Raw genomic sequence first — 18,865 nt, 5'->3', positions numbered from 1 at the left:
TGCCCTGCTCCCCAAAAGCCTTTGGGCAAAGTCCCCATCAACATGGTGTAAAACCATAATGAAAAGACCCACTAAAGGAGAGGACAGAGTTGCCCGGGAGAGTCAGCCAAGTCCTTTGCCACAATGAAAGGAGAATTTTGCAAACTTCATTCCCACCCTCTGTTTTTCCTGTCACAAGGTCATGGCTACTGAAACAGCATTTATTTGCAAATTTGCATAAAAGTGAGGGCCATGACTGATTCCCAGCATAGCTGACTGAGCTGAGAGAGGCTATAAATCTTGTGTCTTCTTCTAACCTGTGAGTTTTAATTACACAAACAGAGAAGGTAGTAACACTATAAATTCTTCTTCCTTTCCCCTGCTTGCTCCCTCCCACCTTCTGCAGCGGGATATGTTTCCATGGCAGCTAAAACCTCACTGACACTCAAAACGGTGCGGTGCCAAACACAGTGCCCTGGAGCAGAGTTCTACTTTCCTAGGTTTAATACAAATTATTATCCATTCCTTCATTATATCTCCATTTTGGGTTCTTAATGCGGCTGGAATTTTATTACATTGCACGTAATTCACATTTTGTACTTTAATGTGTCTTATAACCTTGGCGGGTTTGGAAACTTGGAAATCTCTTTTCCCCATTTCTAAGAGATATCAGGGTGCCTAATAGTTCGCAGGAATTAGTGATTAGGAGAATTAGCGATTATGAGTTCTTTCAGCCTCTTTCAGAGAACAGCTTCCAGCCTGTTTCCTTCAATTATTAGGAAAGCTGAGTTTACACAATACGGGATCTGTACTAGTTTTGCCTGACCTTTAATCTTTGTTGCTGACCTTGTCTCCTTCAATGATTTCTGACACAGACTCCAGTTGTTCTGCCACTGGTAGCCTTCACCACACTGTCCCTTAAAATAGGTGAGGCTCGTGTTCAGAATGATAAATTCTTTATATAAATCCCTTCCACATAATCCTCCAAGACCCCATTATGCTACAAATCATATCGCTGAACACCAGGGCATGCTCCTCTACCCTTACAGCAAAACACCTAAAGAATGGGTTTATGCAGTTTAAGATGAAGCAATGCTTTGAAGAACGAGGCCCACAAGACTCAGTGCAATCTTCTCATCTTTCCTGGATGTTTGGTTCATTGTAAAACCTCAGCATCAGCTTTCTATCACAGTTGGGCATTTACTGGAATTTCTGAGTCTTCTTCTTTATAGGTGTAGATAATATCTTAACTGGAACTTTATCAAAACCACCCTGGGGGAACTATTTTCCATTATGGAAAGTTTTCTTACACCTTCCGAAAGAGCATCATCATTCCTTTATGAAATAATTATAGCAGTTCCTCTGAAAGGTTATGTTTATGTCCTCTACAATACCTTTCCAGATGCTCAGAGTAAATGAGTACAAGACCCTCACTAAAACTCAGTGAGTTCACCTGGCAGAGAAGAAAAAATCTCATCCAGGTAGGGATTTATTAGTCTCCCATGCCTCCCAGGCCACGGGTATCGCACGGGAAGGTGTTGCAGTGGATCAGTTACTACAATTTACTAATAAGAACTGCGACAGGAGAAATGAATCACTACCAATTCTGATACAGGACACGACATCTCTTGCACGTCACTTTTCAGTGCTTCCCGTAGCAGAGCGCTTCCCAAGCACAACACCGCAAAACTCATTGGAAGGTTGCTAGACAATCAATCAGACAAGAAAGGTTTTGCTTTCCCATAGTCCTAAAAGAAATTGCTTACTTATATATACTTCTTCTATAATTGAAACAAAGCCTTTTGAGCAGCTACGGGACAAAGAACCAGACTAAAGCTTGTTCCTCGAGGTCTGTTTCTATTTTCTTTGCATTCCTACTTCGTATTAGTTACAGGAAATTAGAAGCCAGACCACCTTCATTTCTAAAGCATAGGGTTAAATTAATTACATTTACAAAGCCTAGCCTAGCCATACTGAATAACTGTGACAGGAATAATCTTGATTCATAGACCAACACCACAGCAGGTTTGTGGGTCGGTCTTTAAACCATCCAACAACAACAGATCCAGCCGCTGCTTCTTCAAGCACATTTCATGAGCAAATGCTAACCTTGTAAAGTATCACATAAAACCCCAGTGTTCAGAAGCATGATTTTCTTCCTTTGTAAAAGAATTTTTTTTTAGAAAACATTCCAACAGACTTATTTAAGGGCTTGCTTGCAAAGATAAACTTTCCACTGAAATCTGAATAAACACATAACAGCTGCAAAGAAGTATTTGTTTTTATCTGACAGAAGGAAAATATTGACTTTTTTAAAAAAGAAAATGTATAAATGGGATTTTGATAGACTATACATCGTAAAATTTGAATTTGCATAATTTCTGTGGTCTGACAGAGAACACGTTCCCAAACCTTAATACTACATTGCAAAGCAAAGCTACAATAGAAACTCTTAGTAGAATGAGTCCTCAAACGACTCAGATTGACACTTGGCCAAATACTCCTTTATTATTTTATTTGTGCTAGCACACAAATGCTCCACCTTGATCAGCTCTCCTGTGCCTGGAACAACTCCCAGAGAAGGAGAGCCGGTCATCCAGAGCTCTCCTACTGCAGTCGTGTCCTAAACCCCCAGAGAGCTCAGTGCAGGAGCTGAAATGCAGCAGATGCCTGAGAGAGCTGGCTAAATAGTAATATTCACATTTGAAGGAGAGGAATTGAACCGTTCGTGTTTGCTGAAGATCATGCAGGCAGTTTGTGCAGAGCTCAGGAAAAATTCAAAGAGCTCCAGATCTCTTGAATCCTTCTGTGCAGAGCAAAAACTCAAGGCATCACGCCACTCTTGAGTCTGGAAATGCAGCTGCCAGAATACAGGCAACTTAGAAAGCCGGGTGGCTTGGAAGCAGCTGTTACTTTCAAAGAAACGTCTCCAAGTAACTTAAATTTTAGTACAGTTTAACTTTTATAATTTATAAAAAAATTATTTCTGCTAGTTATGATTTTTAGGTAAATGTGTAGTTTGGAGTCAATAACAAGCAGATACAATGAAGATGTTTACAGTTAACTAATCAAGCAATCCAGTTTCACTGCCTATATAATTTTAATTACTTTAGTATGCTACTCTATTGCTCTGGATTAACTATTGCTTGACGTTAATTTTCCTCTTCTTTTTGTTGCCAGTCCTAAGAACATAAACGGGTAGGAAACCCACTTTCAGAACAAACCTTGCATACCCATTCCACGTCAAAGAACCAGAGACAAATAATACACTTTGCCTGTGTGTCAGAAGCACTTGGGGATTGCTGTGAAAATTTCAGGCTTAAGGATAGCAGTTCCTTGCCCAACTAAGGACTTCGAGATCTACTCTCAAAGAACAGTTTTCTTACCAAAGAACAGCAAAAGCAGGAGAATCATAGAATCATAGGGTTGGAAGGGACCTCTGGAAATCACCTAGTCCAACCCCCCTGCCAGAGCAGGGTCACCTAGAGCAGGTTGCACAGGAACGCATCCAGGTGGGTTTTAAATGTCCCCAGAGACGGAGACCCCACCACCTCTCTGGGCAGCCTGTTCCAGTGCTCTGCCACCCTCAAAGGAAAGAAGTTCCTTCTCATGTTTAGGTGTAACTTCCTATGCTCAAGTTTGAGCCCATTACCTCTTGTCCTGTCCCCGGGCACCACTGAAAAGAGCCTGGCCCCATCCCCCTGACCTTTAAAGATTTATAAGCGTTGATAAGATCCCCCCCTCAGCCGTCTTTTTTCCAGACTAAAAAGACCCAAATCCCTCAGCCTTTCTTCATGAGAGAGGTGTTCCAATCCCCTAATCATCTTCGTAGTCCTTTGCTGCACCCTCTCCAGCAGTTCCCTGTCCTTCTTGAACCGGGGAGATCCGATGACATGACACATCTCTTTGAGGTAAGAAGCATTTGTACTCACTGGAGCTTTTGGGAGAATTTTAATTTAGAAGAACCTAATAAGAGAAACTGGAATTTGTCCAGCCACTAGGGATTAATACCATTAATCTTAATAAAATCCCATAGCACTTTCTGTAATGCAGATAAGTTCTTTGAAGTAGGTTTAGACCCAAAGATTTTGGCTAGAATTGTGTAAAGAGAAGGTGTAAAGAATTTAACAGAAGAGTTTATTACACAGAAGGTGTTGAATTTGTAGAATACGATGCCTTTGGCAAGCACAGCAACAAACAATTGCCATGTGCAAAGGATTGTGAAGGGAAGCAATTTACCAGCAACAACAACAAAAGTCACTGTAAATGAAGCCATCATGCAGATCAAACAGGAACCTTCTGCTTTTTATTTCCTGGCTGCGGACAAGCAGATGTTGCAGCAACCTTTTATCTGTATCAGACTTCCAAACCGTTACAACCACATCTATCCCAGGTTATTTAGTGATTATAACTAGCAGTCGGGGTTGGGGGGGTGACATGAGCCACCAAAAACTTAGGTAAAACTTTAAACTTGCACATTTTCTCCCATGGCTCAGGAATTCAGGCAACGCCAGTATCACCCTTTGGCTGTGAAGATGTTCCACAAAGTAGCTGGCTTTGAGAGTTTCCTTCTCAGCATGCCAGGTTTTTGGGATTGCAATGTGGAGTAGTTAAAAATCTCCCTCGGATCGTGCGAGATGCCAACCCCAGAGCTACAGACCCCATCAGTCAGGGTCACAGCTGGAAGTTTGGCATCTGACTGTCAAAGTCGTTTGCTGTTATACCCCTATGTGAATCACTGATGATATCCCGGGGGTCCATGCTGGCGTGAGGGATAATGTTGATTTCCACAGGATTTTGGTGAGAAAATTGAAGAAACATTAAAGAAAGCGTTGCTGCCAAGACTTCTCTGAGATTTCTATGTTTAGTGAAACATTTTAAGTGGTTTTAGGCAAGTGGATTTGCCTGGGCAATTGAGAGTAATTTGAACACCTGGAAAATGCAACATTTAATTGAGCTGCTACTGATTGCGCGTCATGGCCTCCTTTATGTTTTACCAGAACCCCAGGAGAGGCGTGCTCATGTGTGGTCTCATTAGCCGATTGACTGTTGCTGCTCCGTCTTTTACTGCTCATCTCTTCCCATGGGAACCTCTTGCTGTTTGAAGAGCTCCAGAGAGAGTTCAGTGATTTTCAAAGACACGCACATTCTTTACCTTGGTAGCCCCTGCCTTTTGTGATGAGGAGTACTGAAGGAAAAGAGCTTTTCTTCGTTACTCCAGTTGTATCCTTTTCTGTGGGCAGCTGTGAATCTCTGGATCAAATAATTACCATGCTATGGAGTTATTAAGTGTTTGGGACAGACCAGCTGCAGGCTTATGAGCAATTCCCTTAGAATAGGTATAACCGTATTTTACTCTCGTACTGGCAACAGTCCCAACTAATATCTTCCTAATCACTGCCTGGTGCAAATTTCCTTACATTTTTGCCATTCATAATTTAAGCCAGAGGACAAATAAGCTGGTGGGACTTCAAAACTGACAGCCAGATATGTGGATGATGCTTTTCCATGTTTTTAAATCCGTTAATTTTGAAGTTACAAGAAAAGAGGCTCTGAATATACAGTTCATCCAGAGACAGCCATTTCAGTATGAGCTGGCTGAAGAGCTCTACAGATCTTTGATGAAAGTAGGTAATACAACTCAAAAAATGGGGAAAATTTTTGACATCTGTAAGATACTTTTTTGAACTTAAATAACAGCAAGCAAATAAAGTAGCTAGATGTCAATCCTAGCCCATATGATGGACTAGCAAAATCTTTTACTGAAGACTGACAGTATACTTACCAATATAATTGCAAGAAAATTAATTTCACTTACTGATGTCCCACTGTAAGAGATTGCTTCTGTGATTAATAAGGAAAACAGTGTTAAGGTAACACATTTCAATTTCTCTGGAAGAATTAGTGAGCCTGCATTACTATGGCTGCATAATGCCATGTAATACAGACCGCATTCAATCAGCACGGTCCATATTAATTGGATTGAAAAGTACACAGATGATGGATGTTGAAATATTGGTCATCATTAAAGAAGGATGTTTATATAGAGGCCTTCCACAGATTGGTTGACTCACACAGCATTTAACATGGGATTTATTAGTGATCTGAAATAAAGTGCAGAATCCTGCTGGTAAAAGTCCCAGGAAACTGGATACCAATAAACGTGAGCATGGATAGCTAACACATACCAAGCAGGGCCGGCAGATAAAACGGTAATTCAGTATGTACCAGATTTACTGGATTTGAATCAGAGTTTGAAGAGTCTACAGGTCGTCTGCACTCTGGCGCTTAAACTGAAAGCTTGGCACCGAAAGCAAATTTGTTCAACAAAGAAAAAGAAACACATCAAACAGGATACCACAGAATTATATTTATGTTGTACATTTTTCTTCACATTGCAACATCCACATTGTTCATTTTGTGACAAGTATTTCTAATAATTTTGAATACATATTTACTGTATAATACATTTTACCAAGAGGCACTTCCAGTAATTCTGGCAAAAAGGAGCTTCATTATAGTGTCTAACTTACAAAACAGTAAAAATAAATAATGTTTATCTAAAAGATTTTTTTTTCCTGTACAGAATCTATTTTGTACAAAACATTTATCAGCCATTAACTAAATCACTTAACAAATACTTGTGAAGAGAATATATTAAGTATTGCTACATGTATCGAGTGCAAGATACTAGTGAAAGGAAAAGAATTATTCTGTTTATGAAAATCACCTAAAAATACAAGGCCTTGTTCCTCAAGTGTTTAAAAAGGAGAAGCTTGGTTACAACAATATTGACAATATATAAATATAAATTAACGTATGAAGTACTTAGTGAAAAGAACACTGTGTTAAAAACTGGCGTGTACAAATCCTGAACAAGATGGCACTTTTCTGCATTGCCACTTTGGCTGGCAGTTATTCTTTAAAATATTGCTTCAAAAGAATTATAAAGGTACACAAAACCCTTTTCAACTACAGCCGTATAAAATTACATTTCCTCCCCCTTTCTCTCACCTTTTGAAGTGAAAAAAATCAAGGAGGGATTAATTTTGAAGGACATGGGTGATTCGTGGAAACTTGCTACTAGAGCTGAGTCTGAATGAACATCATAAAATAACCAAAGGCTCTACAGAGGGATCTGGACAGGCTGGACCGATGGGCCGAGGCCAATGGTATGAGGGTCAACAAGGCCAAGTGCCGGGTCCTGCACTTGGGTCACAACAACCCCATGCAGCGCTACAGGCTTGGGGAAGAGCGACTGGAGAGCTGCCTGGCAGAAAAGGACCTGGGGGTGTTGGTCAACAGCCAGCTGAATATGAGCCAGCAGTGTGCCCAGGTGGCCAAGAAGGCCAACAGCATCCTGGCCTGTATCTGGAACAGTGTGGTCAGCAGGAGTAGGGAAGTGACTGTCCCCCTGTACTTGGCACCGGTGAGGCCCCACATTGAGTACTGTGTCCAGTTTTGGGCCCCTTACTATAAGAAAGACATTGAGATACTGGAGTGCGTCTAGAGAAGGGCAACAAAGCTGGTGGTGGGTCTAGAGAACAAGTCTTATGAGGAGCGGCTGAGGGAGCTGGGGTTGTTTAGCCTGGAGAAAAGGAGTGTCAGGGGAGACCTCACCGCTCTCTACAACAACCTGAAAGGAGGCTGTAGAGAGGTAGGGGTTGGTCTTTTCTCGCAAGTAACAGCTGATAGGACAAGAGGAAATGGCCTCGAGTTGTGCCAGGGGAGGTTTAGATTGGCTATTATGAAAAATTTCTTCACTGAAAGGGTTGTCAAGCATTGGAACAGGCTGACCAGGGAAGTGGTGGAATCACCATCCCTGAAGGTATTTAAAAGACAGGTAGACGTGGCGCTGAGGGACATGGTTTAGTGGTGGATTTGGCAGTGCTAGGTTACCAATTGGACTTGATGATCTTAAAGGTCTCTTCCAACCTAAAGGATTCTATGATTCTATGACTCTATGATTCTAGTCTATAATTGTGTCACAGGTGCAGTGCCTCGAGGTCCCAGGCCAGGAGTCAAACCTCATAGGACAGGATGTAAGGTGACCAAATCCCTCAGCGTTTTGTGAAGTAAAAAAAACTTTGGTTGGCCTTTTGCTAATTTGAAAATGCAAAATTTGTATGATTTGGCCCCAAAATCTGGTGGGGGATTAAGTGTTTCAACACTTCGACACACCCAAAATTTTCCTTCAGAAAGGGTTTTGACCTTGCTGGATTAATTTCTTGATTACTTTCATTAAAATGGGATTTATTTCTTTTAAAATCATATCTTGTACCTGATAGACATACTTGCATATTGTTACCCAGATGGCCAAAGTGTATTGGAAAACAATTATTTTTCAAATAGTACTTCCACTCCTGGAGGCAAAGGTTAAAAAATGTGTTTCTGTTGGAAAATGTCCTAGATATTCTTCTATCAAAAGCACTAAAAGGAAAAAAAACTGCCACCCATCAGTGAAAATGTTAATCTGTTAAACAAACATAACCTACAGTATCAATCACGTCTTTTTAAAAAGTGAACTTAAATTACTTTCCATCATGCAAACATCTTATATCGATTACTCAAGAAAAGAAGACTTTAGAAAAGTAATGACCAAATGTATGGTGACACGGTTGAAATATTAAAAATATCATCAACACCACACAGCAGTTATAACCGCTGTCTTTGATCTTTTAGGATACCATCTGCAGTACTGTATTACGATTTACAAACATCTAAAAGTGAAAATTTTGCATTCCAATATAGATTTTCACCGTGTGTCAGAATCAGGCAGGAATTCTGAAAAGGAAAGCTTTAACAGACAGCGGGCTTTCTACCTAAAACAATATGTACACACATGGGGAACCCTTAACTGTTTCCCTCTGATCAGATTCCAGACCTTTTTTTTTTTTTTTCCTTTTTATGAAAGCATGGGGGTAAAATGAATAGGGTCGGGGAGAAAAAAAACGCCAACAACAAAACCCAAAAAACTCAATCGCCTTTAAATAAAAACTTGAAAGCAAAGAGCAACTGCTAATTCACATTAATTGCTTGTACGTGTTCGCTGTGGTAAAGGAAGACGGCATTGAAAAAACAGAGTGTCTAAGCCCGCTACCTCGGGGCTAACGCTGTGAGCAAACCATGGTGAGGCGGGTACAGAGTTGGGTTACTTTAAAGTTTGGATTACTTTAAAGTATTTCTCCAGCTACGTTGACAACAGCCCTCTTAAATACAAGATTTGTTCTTTACCTCCCACCATTTTCTGTCCCCCGTGCCGCGCCGCCCGCGATCCCAAGTCATTTGCAGGCCAACGGTGCAAGTGCAGCTCCCTCTGTGAGACCGCGCAAAAGTAAACTAACGCACGCCTGCCTCGCCGGGGCCACAGCATGCGCTGTGTTTTGCTTATTTGATCTGATTTCTACGGTTTTTGAATCAGGAAAAGAGAATTCCATCACAAAATTCAATCGCATGATCCATAGCTGGGGCAAAGTCCTTTATACCTGCTCTTATGCTTCCGCACAGACAGAGAACAGAAATAATCTGGGTCTCCCCATCTAATTCACCTCTGGGATATACCACTTTCCACGCCTGCAGATTTCAGTGGCGCCCCTTGGTGCACGCAGATCCCATATGCCATCCACAGCAGAACAAATCTCATCTGTTGTCCCATTTTCACACCTTGGACACACACCACAAGCATGGCTTAGGAAGTAAGAAATGACTGGCACGGACTAGCCACCTGAAAAGCTCAACTGAAATAAATATTATCTTTTTTTTTTTTTTTTTTTTTCCCCTCCTCTAGCACCAAGCAAAGTCTTCTTTAATAAGGTAGAATTAAACCACTTCAGTCAAAAATCCTTCTTGGTTTACTATATCCTCCAGCTCGACCAGCCAAGGCCAGTTGGCTATACCTGAACTCATTACCTTTCACAAGGAACAGTTTTACATGTGCGAGAACTCGGGGAAATTTTTGCGTACACCTCAAGTGACGTTGGCAAGCTTTCAAACTGCACAATGCTTATTGTTGTTTCAGTTTCATCAAAGAAGTATTGTTAACTAGCTTGAGCTTTTGCCCCCTTCTGTCACTGCAAAAATGGACTCTCCAGAAATGTACCTGCATTCTTCTTCCTGCAGGCTCTTGAGGAGCTTGTATTGTTCTAAGAATTCAAGCAGGTGCCCAAGCGGGCAACGTCTGCATCCTACGGTGTGATGTATTTTTCATCAAGAGAACACCTCCCTGCTAGGAAAATCCCACTAATGGCCTCTGAATAAATCATAATTAGGATGTAAATGGAGGATAACTCTCACACTGCTCCCTCCAACACTGGGATTCAATAACTGCCACAGCAGGGGCTAAAATCCTGCTTTGATTTACCTCCAGAGGAATGTTGTTTTGTTAAATGAAAGTGATGAAATTCAAAGGAAGATTTATCATATTAAGTTGATCTCAAATGTACCGGTGCTATTTTGCTCTAATTCAAAAGTTTGCCTCCAATAATTAATACTTTATGCTAGCTCAATCTTAAACAATGTTTTTTTTTAAGACAGCTGTCACCTTAATTTCAATTATTCCCCCATCTGTTCAACAACACTTCACATACATTTTCTTCAGGAGGCCTGGACGCTGACTGAAAACACATCATAGACATATTTTCATTCCTCCTTCTCCAATTTCCTGGCTCTAACTCCTGCTAACGTATTAAAAAATAAAAGAAAAAGAATCATTCAGATATCAAACGGTGCTCTTGTTGATTTACTTAAAAATATGAAAAAAAGATTCCCCATAGTTAATGGGAACAATTCTCTCTAATGCTTCCACCATTTTGACTAATGCTGCAACACCAAACAGTAATTAAACCTCCAGAACTCCAAGGATACTTTACTGCAGTGGGATTACATTTGGTTTTGAAAGAAAAGGAAAATTAAGCGTGTTGTATGAAGTCTATTTATCTACTGGACTACAATTCCCTTTGCTCTTTCCTACAAATTGCTCATTTGACTTTCTCCCTGTTTGTCTACAACCCCATCAACTCAAGGACTAATTACACCAGTGCTGCGCTGCCAGCTGAGGAATACCCAAGTTCTCAAGCCAACGTCCAGGCCCAAGACTATTTTCAAAAAGGGAGAGAAGGTTGAACCAGGGAACTATAGGCCAGTCAGTCTCACTTCTGTGCCTCGTAAGATTATGGAGCAGATCCTCCTGGAGGCACCGCTAATGCAGAAGAATAACGAAGAGGTGATTGGGTACAATCAACACAGCTTCACCAAGGGCAAATCGTGCCTGACAAACCAGGTGGCCTTCCATGAGAAGGTCACAACATCAATAGACAAGGGGAGAGCAACGGACGTCATTTACCTGGACCTGAGCAAAGCCTTTGACACTGTCCTGCATGACATCCTGGTCTCCAAGCTGATAAAATATGGGTTTAATGGACTGACAATTCAGTGGATAAAGAATTCGCTTGATGGCCGCACCCAAAGAGTGGCTGTCAATGGGTCCATGTCCAAGCGGAGGCCAGTGACAAGTGGAGTCCCTCAAGGATCAGTACTGGGACCAGTCTTGTTTAACATCTTCGTCAGCGACATGGACAGTGGCATAGAGTGCACCCTCAGCAAGTCTGCCGACAACACCAAGCTGTGTGGGGCGGCTGACACACTAGAGGGAAGGGATGCCACCCAGAGGGACCTTGACAGGCTGGAGAGGTGGGCCCATGCCAACCTCATGAAATTCAACAAGACCAAATGCAAGGTCCTCTCTCTGGGTCGGGGCGATCCCAAGCACCGATATAGGCTGGGCGGTGACTGGCTTGAGAGCAGCCCTGAAGAAAAGGACTTGGGGGTGCTGGTGGACGAGAGGCTCAACATGAGCTGTCAGTGTGCACTAGCAGCCCAGAAAGCCAATCGTATCCTGGGCTGTATCAGGAGAAGCGTGGCCAGCAGGTCAAGGGAGGTGATTCTCCTCCTCTACTCCACTCTCATGAGACCCCACCTGGAGTACTGTGTCCAATTCTGGAGCCCCTACTACAAGAAAGATATGGACATGCTGGAGCGTGTCCAGAGAAGGGCCACGAGGATGATCAGAGGGCTGGAGCACCTCTCCTATGAGGACAGACTGAGAGAGTTGGGGTTGTTCAGTCTGGAAAAAAGAAGGCTCCGAGGAGACCTTATAGTGGCCTACCAGTATCTGAAGGGGCCTACAAGAAAGCTGGTGAGGGACTTTTTAGGATGTCGGGTAATGGTAGGACTAGAGGGAATGGATCAAAACTAGAGATGGGACGATTCAGACTGGATGTTAGGAAGAAGTTCTTCACCATGAGGGTGGTGAGACACTGGAACAGGTTGCCCAGAGAGGTGGTGGAAGCCCCATCCCTGGAAGTTTTTAAGGCCAGACTGGACGGGGCTCTGAGCAATTTGATCTAGCGGGAGGTGCCCCTGCCCATGGCAGAGGGGTTGGAACTAGATGATCTTTAAGGTCCCTTCCAACCCTAACAATTCTATGATTCTATGACTGGAAAGAGTGAGCGACTCTCTGCGCCTGCCTCCCAGCTGCGGTGCCTGCAGCAGACCCGGAAGAGGCACATTCTCTGCTCTGGGCAGGATGCTCAAGAAATTCTCATGCCCGTCCTTATATTGAAACATCTCTTCTTTAAACATGCCATGCTGGAACATCTCAACCATAACAGTACTTTAAAATGTAACAGCAAATATCATATGTTTTTATGAATGACAGGTTTTACCACAGTCAAAAGCCTCTTCTTTCAGAGAAAGAAAAGCCACAGACTGTCACTGCTGCCCTCCCAATTTATTGAACACTATTTCTATTAGATGGTTCATCTCTGGAATGAACCAGCAGCACATCTGTGTTGCCTCTCCCAAGCTCGAATCATCTGGTGCACCTCCCTGGACTATTTGCTGGTCGAGCGCCTTGAGCCTTCTCTGTGCCTTGGGCACAGCTGGGTTTGTGGGGCTGCCCAGGCTCACACTAACCAGCACATCTGGATGTGCCTATGGGACGTCAGTGACAGGGTGCACCCATCTTCATCAATAGCAAAGCCCTCACCATCACCGGCGCAGGATCACAACACGCAGATGAAAGCAGGATGTGCCAGATAACTAATGAGACTTTGGCACAAGTACTTCATTAACCCCTGGGACCAACCACAAATCACTTTTGCTGCACGATACTTCCGGCAAAATTTTCCTGAGTGCCTAAGGTTCATTTTGAAAACTGACAAAATTCTCTAAGATCCCACGTCCCACTAAAAGCTGGTGGTCCCACTGGGACTAATGAGCACCCAGGCTGACGGCTACCCCACACCTACTCATCTCACAGCTCAGCAGCACGGGAACGCACCCAGACTGGGGCACAGGCTGGGCAGTACCACTGACCGGCGCCGAATTTGACAAGATGCTTGGCTTCTCCACACTGCACTCTACTTTCTGAGGCATTTCTGAAAGAAAGAACATAAGACAGGGCCAGAATTTCAGAAAAATTTTTGTATCCAAAAAGCAGACAGAAATTTAGGAAAACTTTCTAAAGCAAACAAATGAAGTTAATGTCCAGCATGGAAAGCATAAAAAGGAAGCTGGGTTCAGAATTTGCTTAGATGCCGAATGGTACTTTTGGAAGTGTTCATCTGAACCTTTACAGACTTAACTTCCTTCCAAATTCAGACCACCATGATCTTAAGAACTTCTCACAGTAGTACACTAAGGGTAAAAGTCCCAAATGTATCCACTCAAAAGGTCCTGAGAAATCACAATCTTGCATTTTAACTTGATGATGATGCAGAGAGATGTTGACATATGATGTCAGGGTAACACCTGGTGAATGACTATCCTTGCACTGTTGACAAACGCATTCTCAAATTTCATCTGCCCTGGGAATCACCTGCTCCCAGAATGTGACAGTCGTTTGCTAGGAGAGCCAGCACCCCGTCCAAAGTCACGGGGAGGGGGGGGGCGCATTGGTGACACACAGCCATTTCTCCAGCTTTCTGTAAAGGTTTTCATTCATGGGGGAAGCCAGTTCAAAATGCTGCCAAGAGCACAGCAGAAACCCTTTTTTCTAGTACATTCTTGCAACTCGCTTCTGACGCATGGCTCGCAGCATTGCATCAAACACCGTCTTTCTACTGGAAGAGGCAGCTGATGATTTTTAGAGCTGTCAACTACATTAGCTCAAAACGAATCATGTAACCTCAATGTTCCCTCAAGAATTAGAGCACAAGTAAACTATGGCCCTTCGAACGTGGTAGAAATTATTACTTCTAGACACAGGTGGTTTGGGGCTCATGGAAACCAAAGTCTCAGCCTCCTAAAAGAAAAGGTAGTAAAATAAATAGTTTGGGGCTTTCGCATTTTCTATTTCTACGTGTTCCTTCTGCAAGACAAGCATAATGAGAGAAGTTATATTCCATGGTAAACATCACGCGACTATCAAGCAAACCAGGAAGAGGGGGACAAAAGGGTTTATATGAGCTTGCTACGTGATGAGCAGAGCGCTCTTCTTGCTGCACTGGGAGGTGTGAGCACTGCAAAAAGCCTCCTAAGGGAACAGCAAACTTCTCCTAGACTAGAAGGGAAGAGGATCAGCTGCCAAGTGAAATTACAGTGGAGAAAACAAAATATCCAAACTGAAAAAGCAGTCCAATCCTTCTCTGCCTGTTTTTAAAGAACTGAAAACTAAAATACGTAATTCCTTTTTCACTGAAAAACACCGTTTCAATAGGGCTTGCTTTTCCTAGTATTAAACAAACCTCTTTGCATACTGTACATACCAGAAACCAGATCTACACGGGGTTGCTGCTACATCCCACCTGAACGCCGAGCAATTTGCTGATGGAATTAAATTCTTTTTCTTTTAGTTTTTTTCCAAAAATATTGCACAGGCTGTGGTTTCTTTGGGGTTTGCATCACCAAAGGACTGCACAAAGCAGACAACCATCAAGTTCTAGCCTCCAAAAGGTTACTGCAACTGCAGGTCAAAAGTTTTGCCTCTTTTTTTTTTTTTTTTTACCTGCTTCATTATCTACTAAAAAAACCCAAAGCGAAAAAAAAAAAAAAAAAAAGGTATTCACATGTTTGATATAAAATCTCTCCGGTATTTTCTTTTGTGTTATATTTAAGCCAGCCTGGGAAATTTCCTGATCATTGCCTGCCAGAAATGCACTGCAAAGACTGAAAATCAGGTTCATAAGGAGTGGACACCTGCAGAAAATAGATTCTGTTAGTAACTATTTGGAGTGCAAAAAAAAAAAAGTCGCCTTTTATCAAGTTAACTGCTCTCAGTTACTTTAGCTTCTTCACTAGTATTCCTTCCAGTTTGGATAAAATCAACAGTCATTGGAACTAGGTGATGTTTAAGGTCCCTCCCAACCTGGACCATTCTATGATTCTATGATCATTCCGATTTTAAGCCTGTCAGCGATTCCTTCGCTGTAAAAGACCTGAGTTAATCAAACTGCACCCACAAACAAGCTTGTGTGGCAACGCAGCAGCAATTTGCGACAGCTGCACTGGCACTACAGAAAGCAAGCGTAACAATTTACAAGCTGACACTGATTTTACCTAATGGCAATCAAAAAATGATGACTAGGAAAAATATAATAATTCCGTTTCAGCATATTTTCAGGATAATTTTTCTTGGTTCAACCCTGTGTATACCTGCTTAGAGGATTATTACTCCATTTGAAGGATTTGGCCTCACTCCTGAATGCCTCTTCATAATTTTACCAACTGAGCACCCACTAACACTTTCTGCGAGAACTTCTAGCAAAAACAATACAAAAAATCCAGTCCCGGTGATCATGCACTAAAAACAGAGAAAAAAGTGCTTGGAGATGTAATACTTTAAAGCATCTCTGTAAGTTTAATTTTTAAAGGACAGAATGAGGCATATTAAATTCTTCTCACACTATAAGGTACGTATATCACTTGTACAAGAAAACCCCAAATAAAATGATTAATCAAAGTGACTGAAGAGGTGTGAAAACAGTGCAAGCTGGAATTGGTGGAGACTTGCTGAGATCTTGGAGACATCTTTTTTTTCTTTTGAATGCGTTCTACTACATCCTTTCCCTTTAAAATAATAGTGCAATTTGCTTTTATGATTTCATTGAAAAACACTTACTAAATATTTCTGCTGATAAGAGAGCATTCAGACCCATGCTCTAGAGCCACTCTGTTGAAAGGCAAATGCCTTCTCTACTGGTAAGAGTAGGATGGGACAATATCAGGTGTTTTCCAGAAAAATCTCGCTCTAAAGGAAATGCAAAGCAAGAAGAAACTCTGAAGTGACAACATGCTTCCTGACTGGCTTTGATAGAGAATGTTTTCCAACATTTTTGGGGAGGTATCAATTGCATCACGAAATATGGTGAATGCGTAACAATAGCAAAAAGTGATGGATGCAATATCAGACATTTGATATAGAAAGGACTTCTACAAACTCTTCCTTTCACAAGCATTCTTACTCACACAAGCAATCCTCTTCTTGGCAAGGGGCTGCAGGATCAAAATATAAAAAGCATATGTAGTCAAATGATTTTTCAGAGATACTGAACTTTATATATATATAATTCTTTCTGTGGGAACAAAACTCTAAATGGTGTGGTACTGGTTAGTGCTACCAGTCCCAAAGAGCATTACTACTTTAAAGCCTTGATCCTGTAGACCACTGGCTTCCCAGAAAGGTCTATACAAATTACTCAAGACTTTATTTGTTGGGTTTGGAAATGGCTACACTGTATAAAAATGTTTTTGTATTTATTTTTTAAAAAATTATCTTTACAAAAAAACTTTCCCCTTTTTTTCTTTTTCTTTTTTTTTTTCTTAAAGATATCATTATCTACAGGAACCCATAAAAATTTTTCCATATTTACATCTAGATAGCTAATCATTGACAAATATAATATCGTGAAATAAAATATTGAAAGTGAATATCCAACCTTTTAAATAGACATTTGGCTCACAGCATAAACAACAGAGAAAACAAATAAACAGAACAAAAAAAAAAAAAAAGATCTGCTCTTCTTACAGGCCCGATCTTTTCCTTTCTCTTAAAAAAAAAAGGAAAAAAGAAAAAAGAAAAAAAGTAAGTATATCGGTGGGATCAAACACGCTGCTTCTAAGCAGAATGCCAGCAACAAACTGCTCCCATCCAGCACCTCACACTGAAAACCCAAGTTCTCCAAAGCTCATGTGAGTGGTTGCTGAGACATACAAGTGTCCGGCCGACACAGGACTGGCACCGGTCCCCCACCCTGCTCCAAATGCATCGTCTGCGTTTCATTCTGAGGAAGGGTATGGCCCCCACACTCCCCTTCTTTCGCTCTCAAGAGATGGTAGTTTAGCTTCGTTCTGAAATGATATATTTGGCCACTGATGCACGGAGGCAGAAGGTTGGGGTAGGAAGATGACAGCGTGCCTCTCGTTTCCGAGTATGCACACACATTTGCTCCCTGTTCTCTCCTGCGCAAACACACACACTGCCCCACACAGCCGTTCACGCGCTCTGAAGTACACAGAGGGCCAGGTCCTCTCGAGGGGAACAGACCAGCACAGTTCCTTGTAACCCCCTTTGGAAAATTAATTTCCTGGCACATCCCTTTCGCCAGCAGTCTGGGAAGGGCCAAGGAGGAGGAAGAGGAGGAGGCAAGAGGAGCCCGCACAGCCAGACGGGGCCAGGCCAGCAGCCCAGGTCACCACAGCCCCTGCTGAAAAGGCTGCTGCTTGCAGCTGGAGTGCAAACTGGGATTTGGGGGGCTATGGGAAATGGAAAGCTCCTCAAAATGGCCTCTGGTTCCCTTGTGGGCACATATTCTCTAAAATTCCGGCCTTCTGTTTGTTGTCATGTATTGGGACATGTGCTACAGCTAGTCTAATAAGAACTCAAATTATGGTATATTACTTTACATCCACTCACACTCACAAACACCCCCTCACACGCACCCATATATGTTGGCAGGATACATCAGCATTCATATAAAGCTTTGGAACTTTCATCCCTCAGCATTAAGAGCAAAAGCTACTTAACTGGTACCTTACTGTTAACTGCAAATGTGCTTTAGAAGCAGCATTTCCTTAGATAACTTTCTTCTGTAAATATCACAGTGACCATAATATATCATTAAATGTATTTTGCTGAAGTGCACAGGCAATAACCCTGGCTATATATATATATTCATATAATTCCACCCACCCCCAAATCTTTTTAAAAGAAAGTCGTTAAAAGCCGGTGTCGCAGTGTGAAAGCTTCCTTGAGCATAGGAGTTTAAACAATGTACCTCACCATAAAAAGGAAAGAGAAACAAATTAAACAGCTGTAGGCGCATTATCCCATACTTCTACAGTGTTGTGTCTAAATGCTGTGCTGGCTTGAGAAAGAGTCTGTGCACGAGTCAATCTGTCTTAAAATACTGCTGTAAATATTGTCATTGGTTCGGTTCTACAGGTGTGTTCTCCTCTTCATCCCTCTTGGGCTTCCCTTTCTCCTCCTCCTCTTCCCTGATGGCCTGGATTTGTTCTGAAGATTGGTGCAGCGTGGATTGCTCCACACCTTGCTTCTCTGTCCCAGCTAACCTCTCCTCATCCTCAATTACTTTCTTCCACATTTTATGGTTCTGAAGCAGGTGCTGAGTGATCTGACAGTAGATTTTCCTCCTCTTGAACTTCTTCTTTCCTGTAAAACACCATGTGACGTTAATGTACTGTTTTCTGTGAAGAAAGAAGGAAAAGGGACTGAAAGCGTAGGAAGCAGACAGGGTGTACTATGACTTATAGGAACTGCATGGACAGATTTTCAAAACTTCAAACTTAGTCTTAAAATTCAGAAAGTCATGCCTCTCCAGACCTCTGAGAAAGCAAAGTGGTTTCCTGCACAGTTTGAGCCCCAGCTTCA

At 42.0% G+C, this 18,865-nt stretch overlaps 1 protein-coding gene across 4 annotated transcripts in view; it reads right to left on the bottom strand.

Annotated features, from left to right (window-relative positions):
* Positions 1–6,056: 6,056 nt before the first annotated feature.
* Positions 6,057–18,865, bottom strand: part of PDE3A (phosphodiesterase 3A) — a 270,376-nt gene continuing 257,567 nt past the window's right edge. For 3 of the 4 annotated variants that reach the window (XM_074585867.1, XM_074585880.1, XM_074585889.1), the window contains one exon: positions 6,057–18,646. In XM_074585867.1, coding sequence (XP_074441968.1) covers positions 18,399–18,646 — 248 coding nt within the window. In that variant the 3' untranslated portion in view covers positions 6,057–18,398. The remainder of the gene's footprint in view (positions 18,647–18,865) is intronic. The other variant, XR_012586845.1, reaches the window with a different exon arrangement.

Source organism: Larus michahellis, chromosome 1, assembly GCF_964199755.1.
Source record: "Larus michahellis chromosome 1, bLarMic1.1, whole genome shotgun sequence".
Lineage (NCBI taxonomy): Eukaryota > Metazoa > Chordata > Aves > Charadriiformes > Laridae > Larus > Larus michahellis.
The sequence above is the reverse complement of the archived record's forward strand: the minus strand, read 5'-3'. Positions and strand labels throughout refer to the sequence as shown.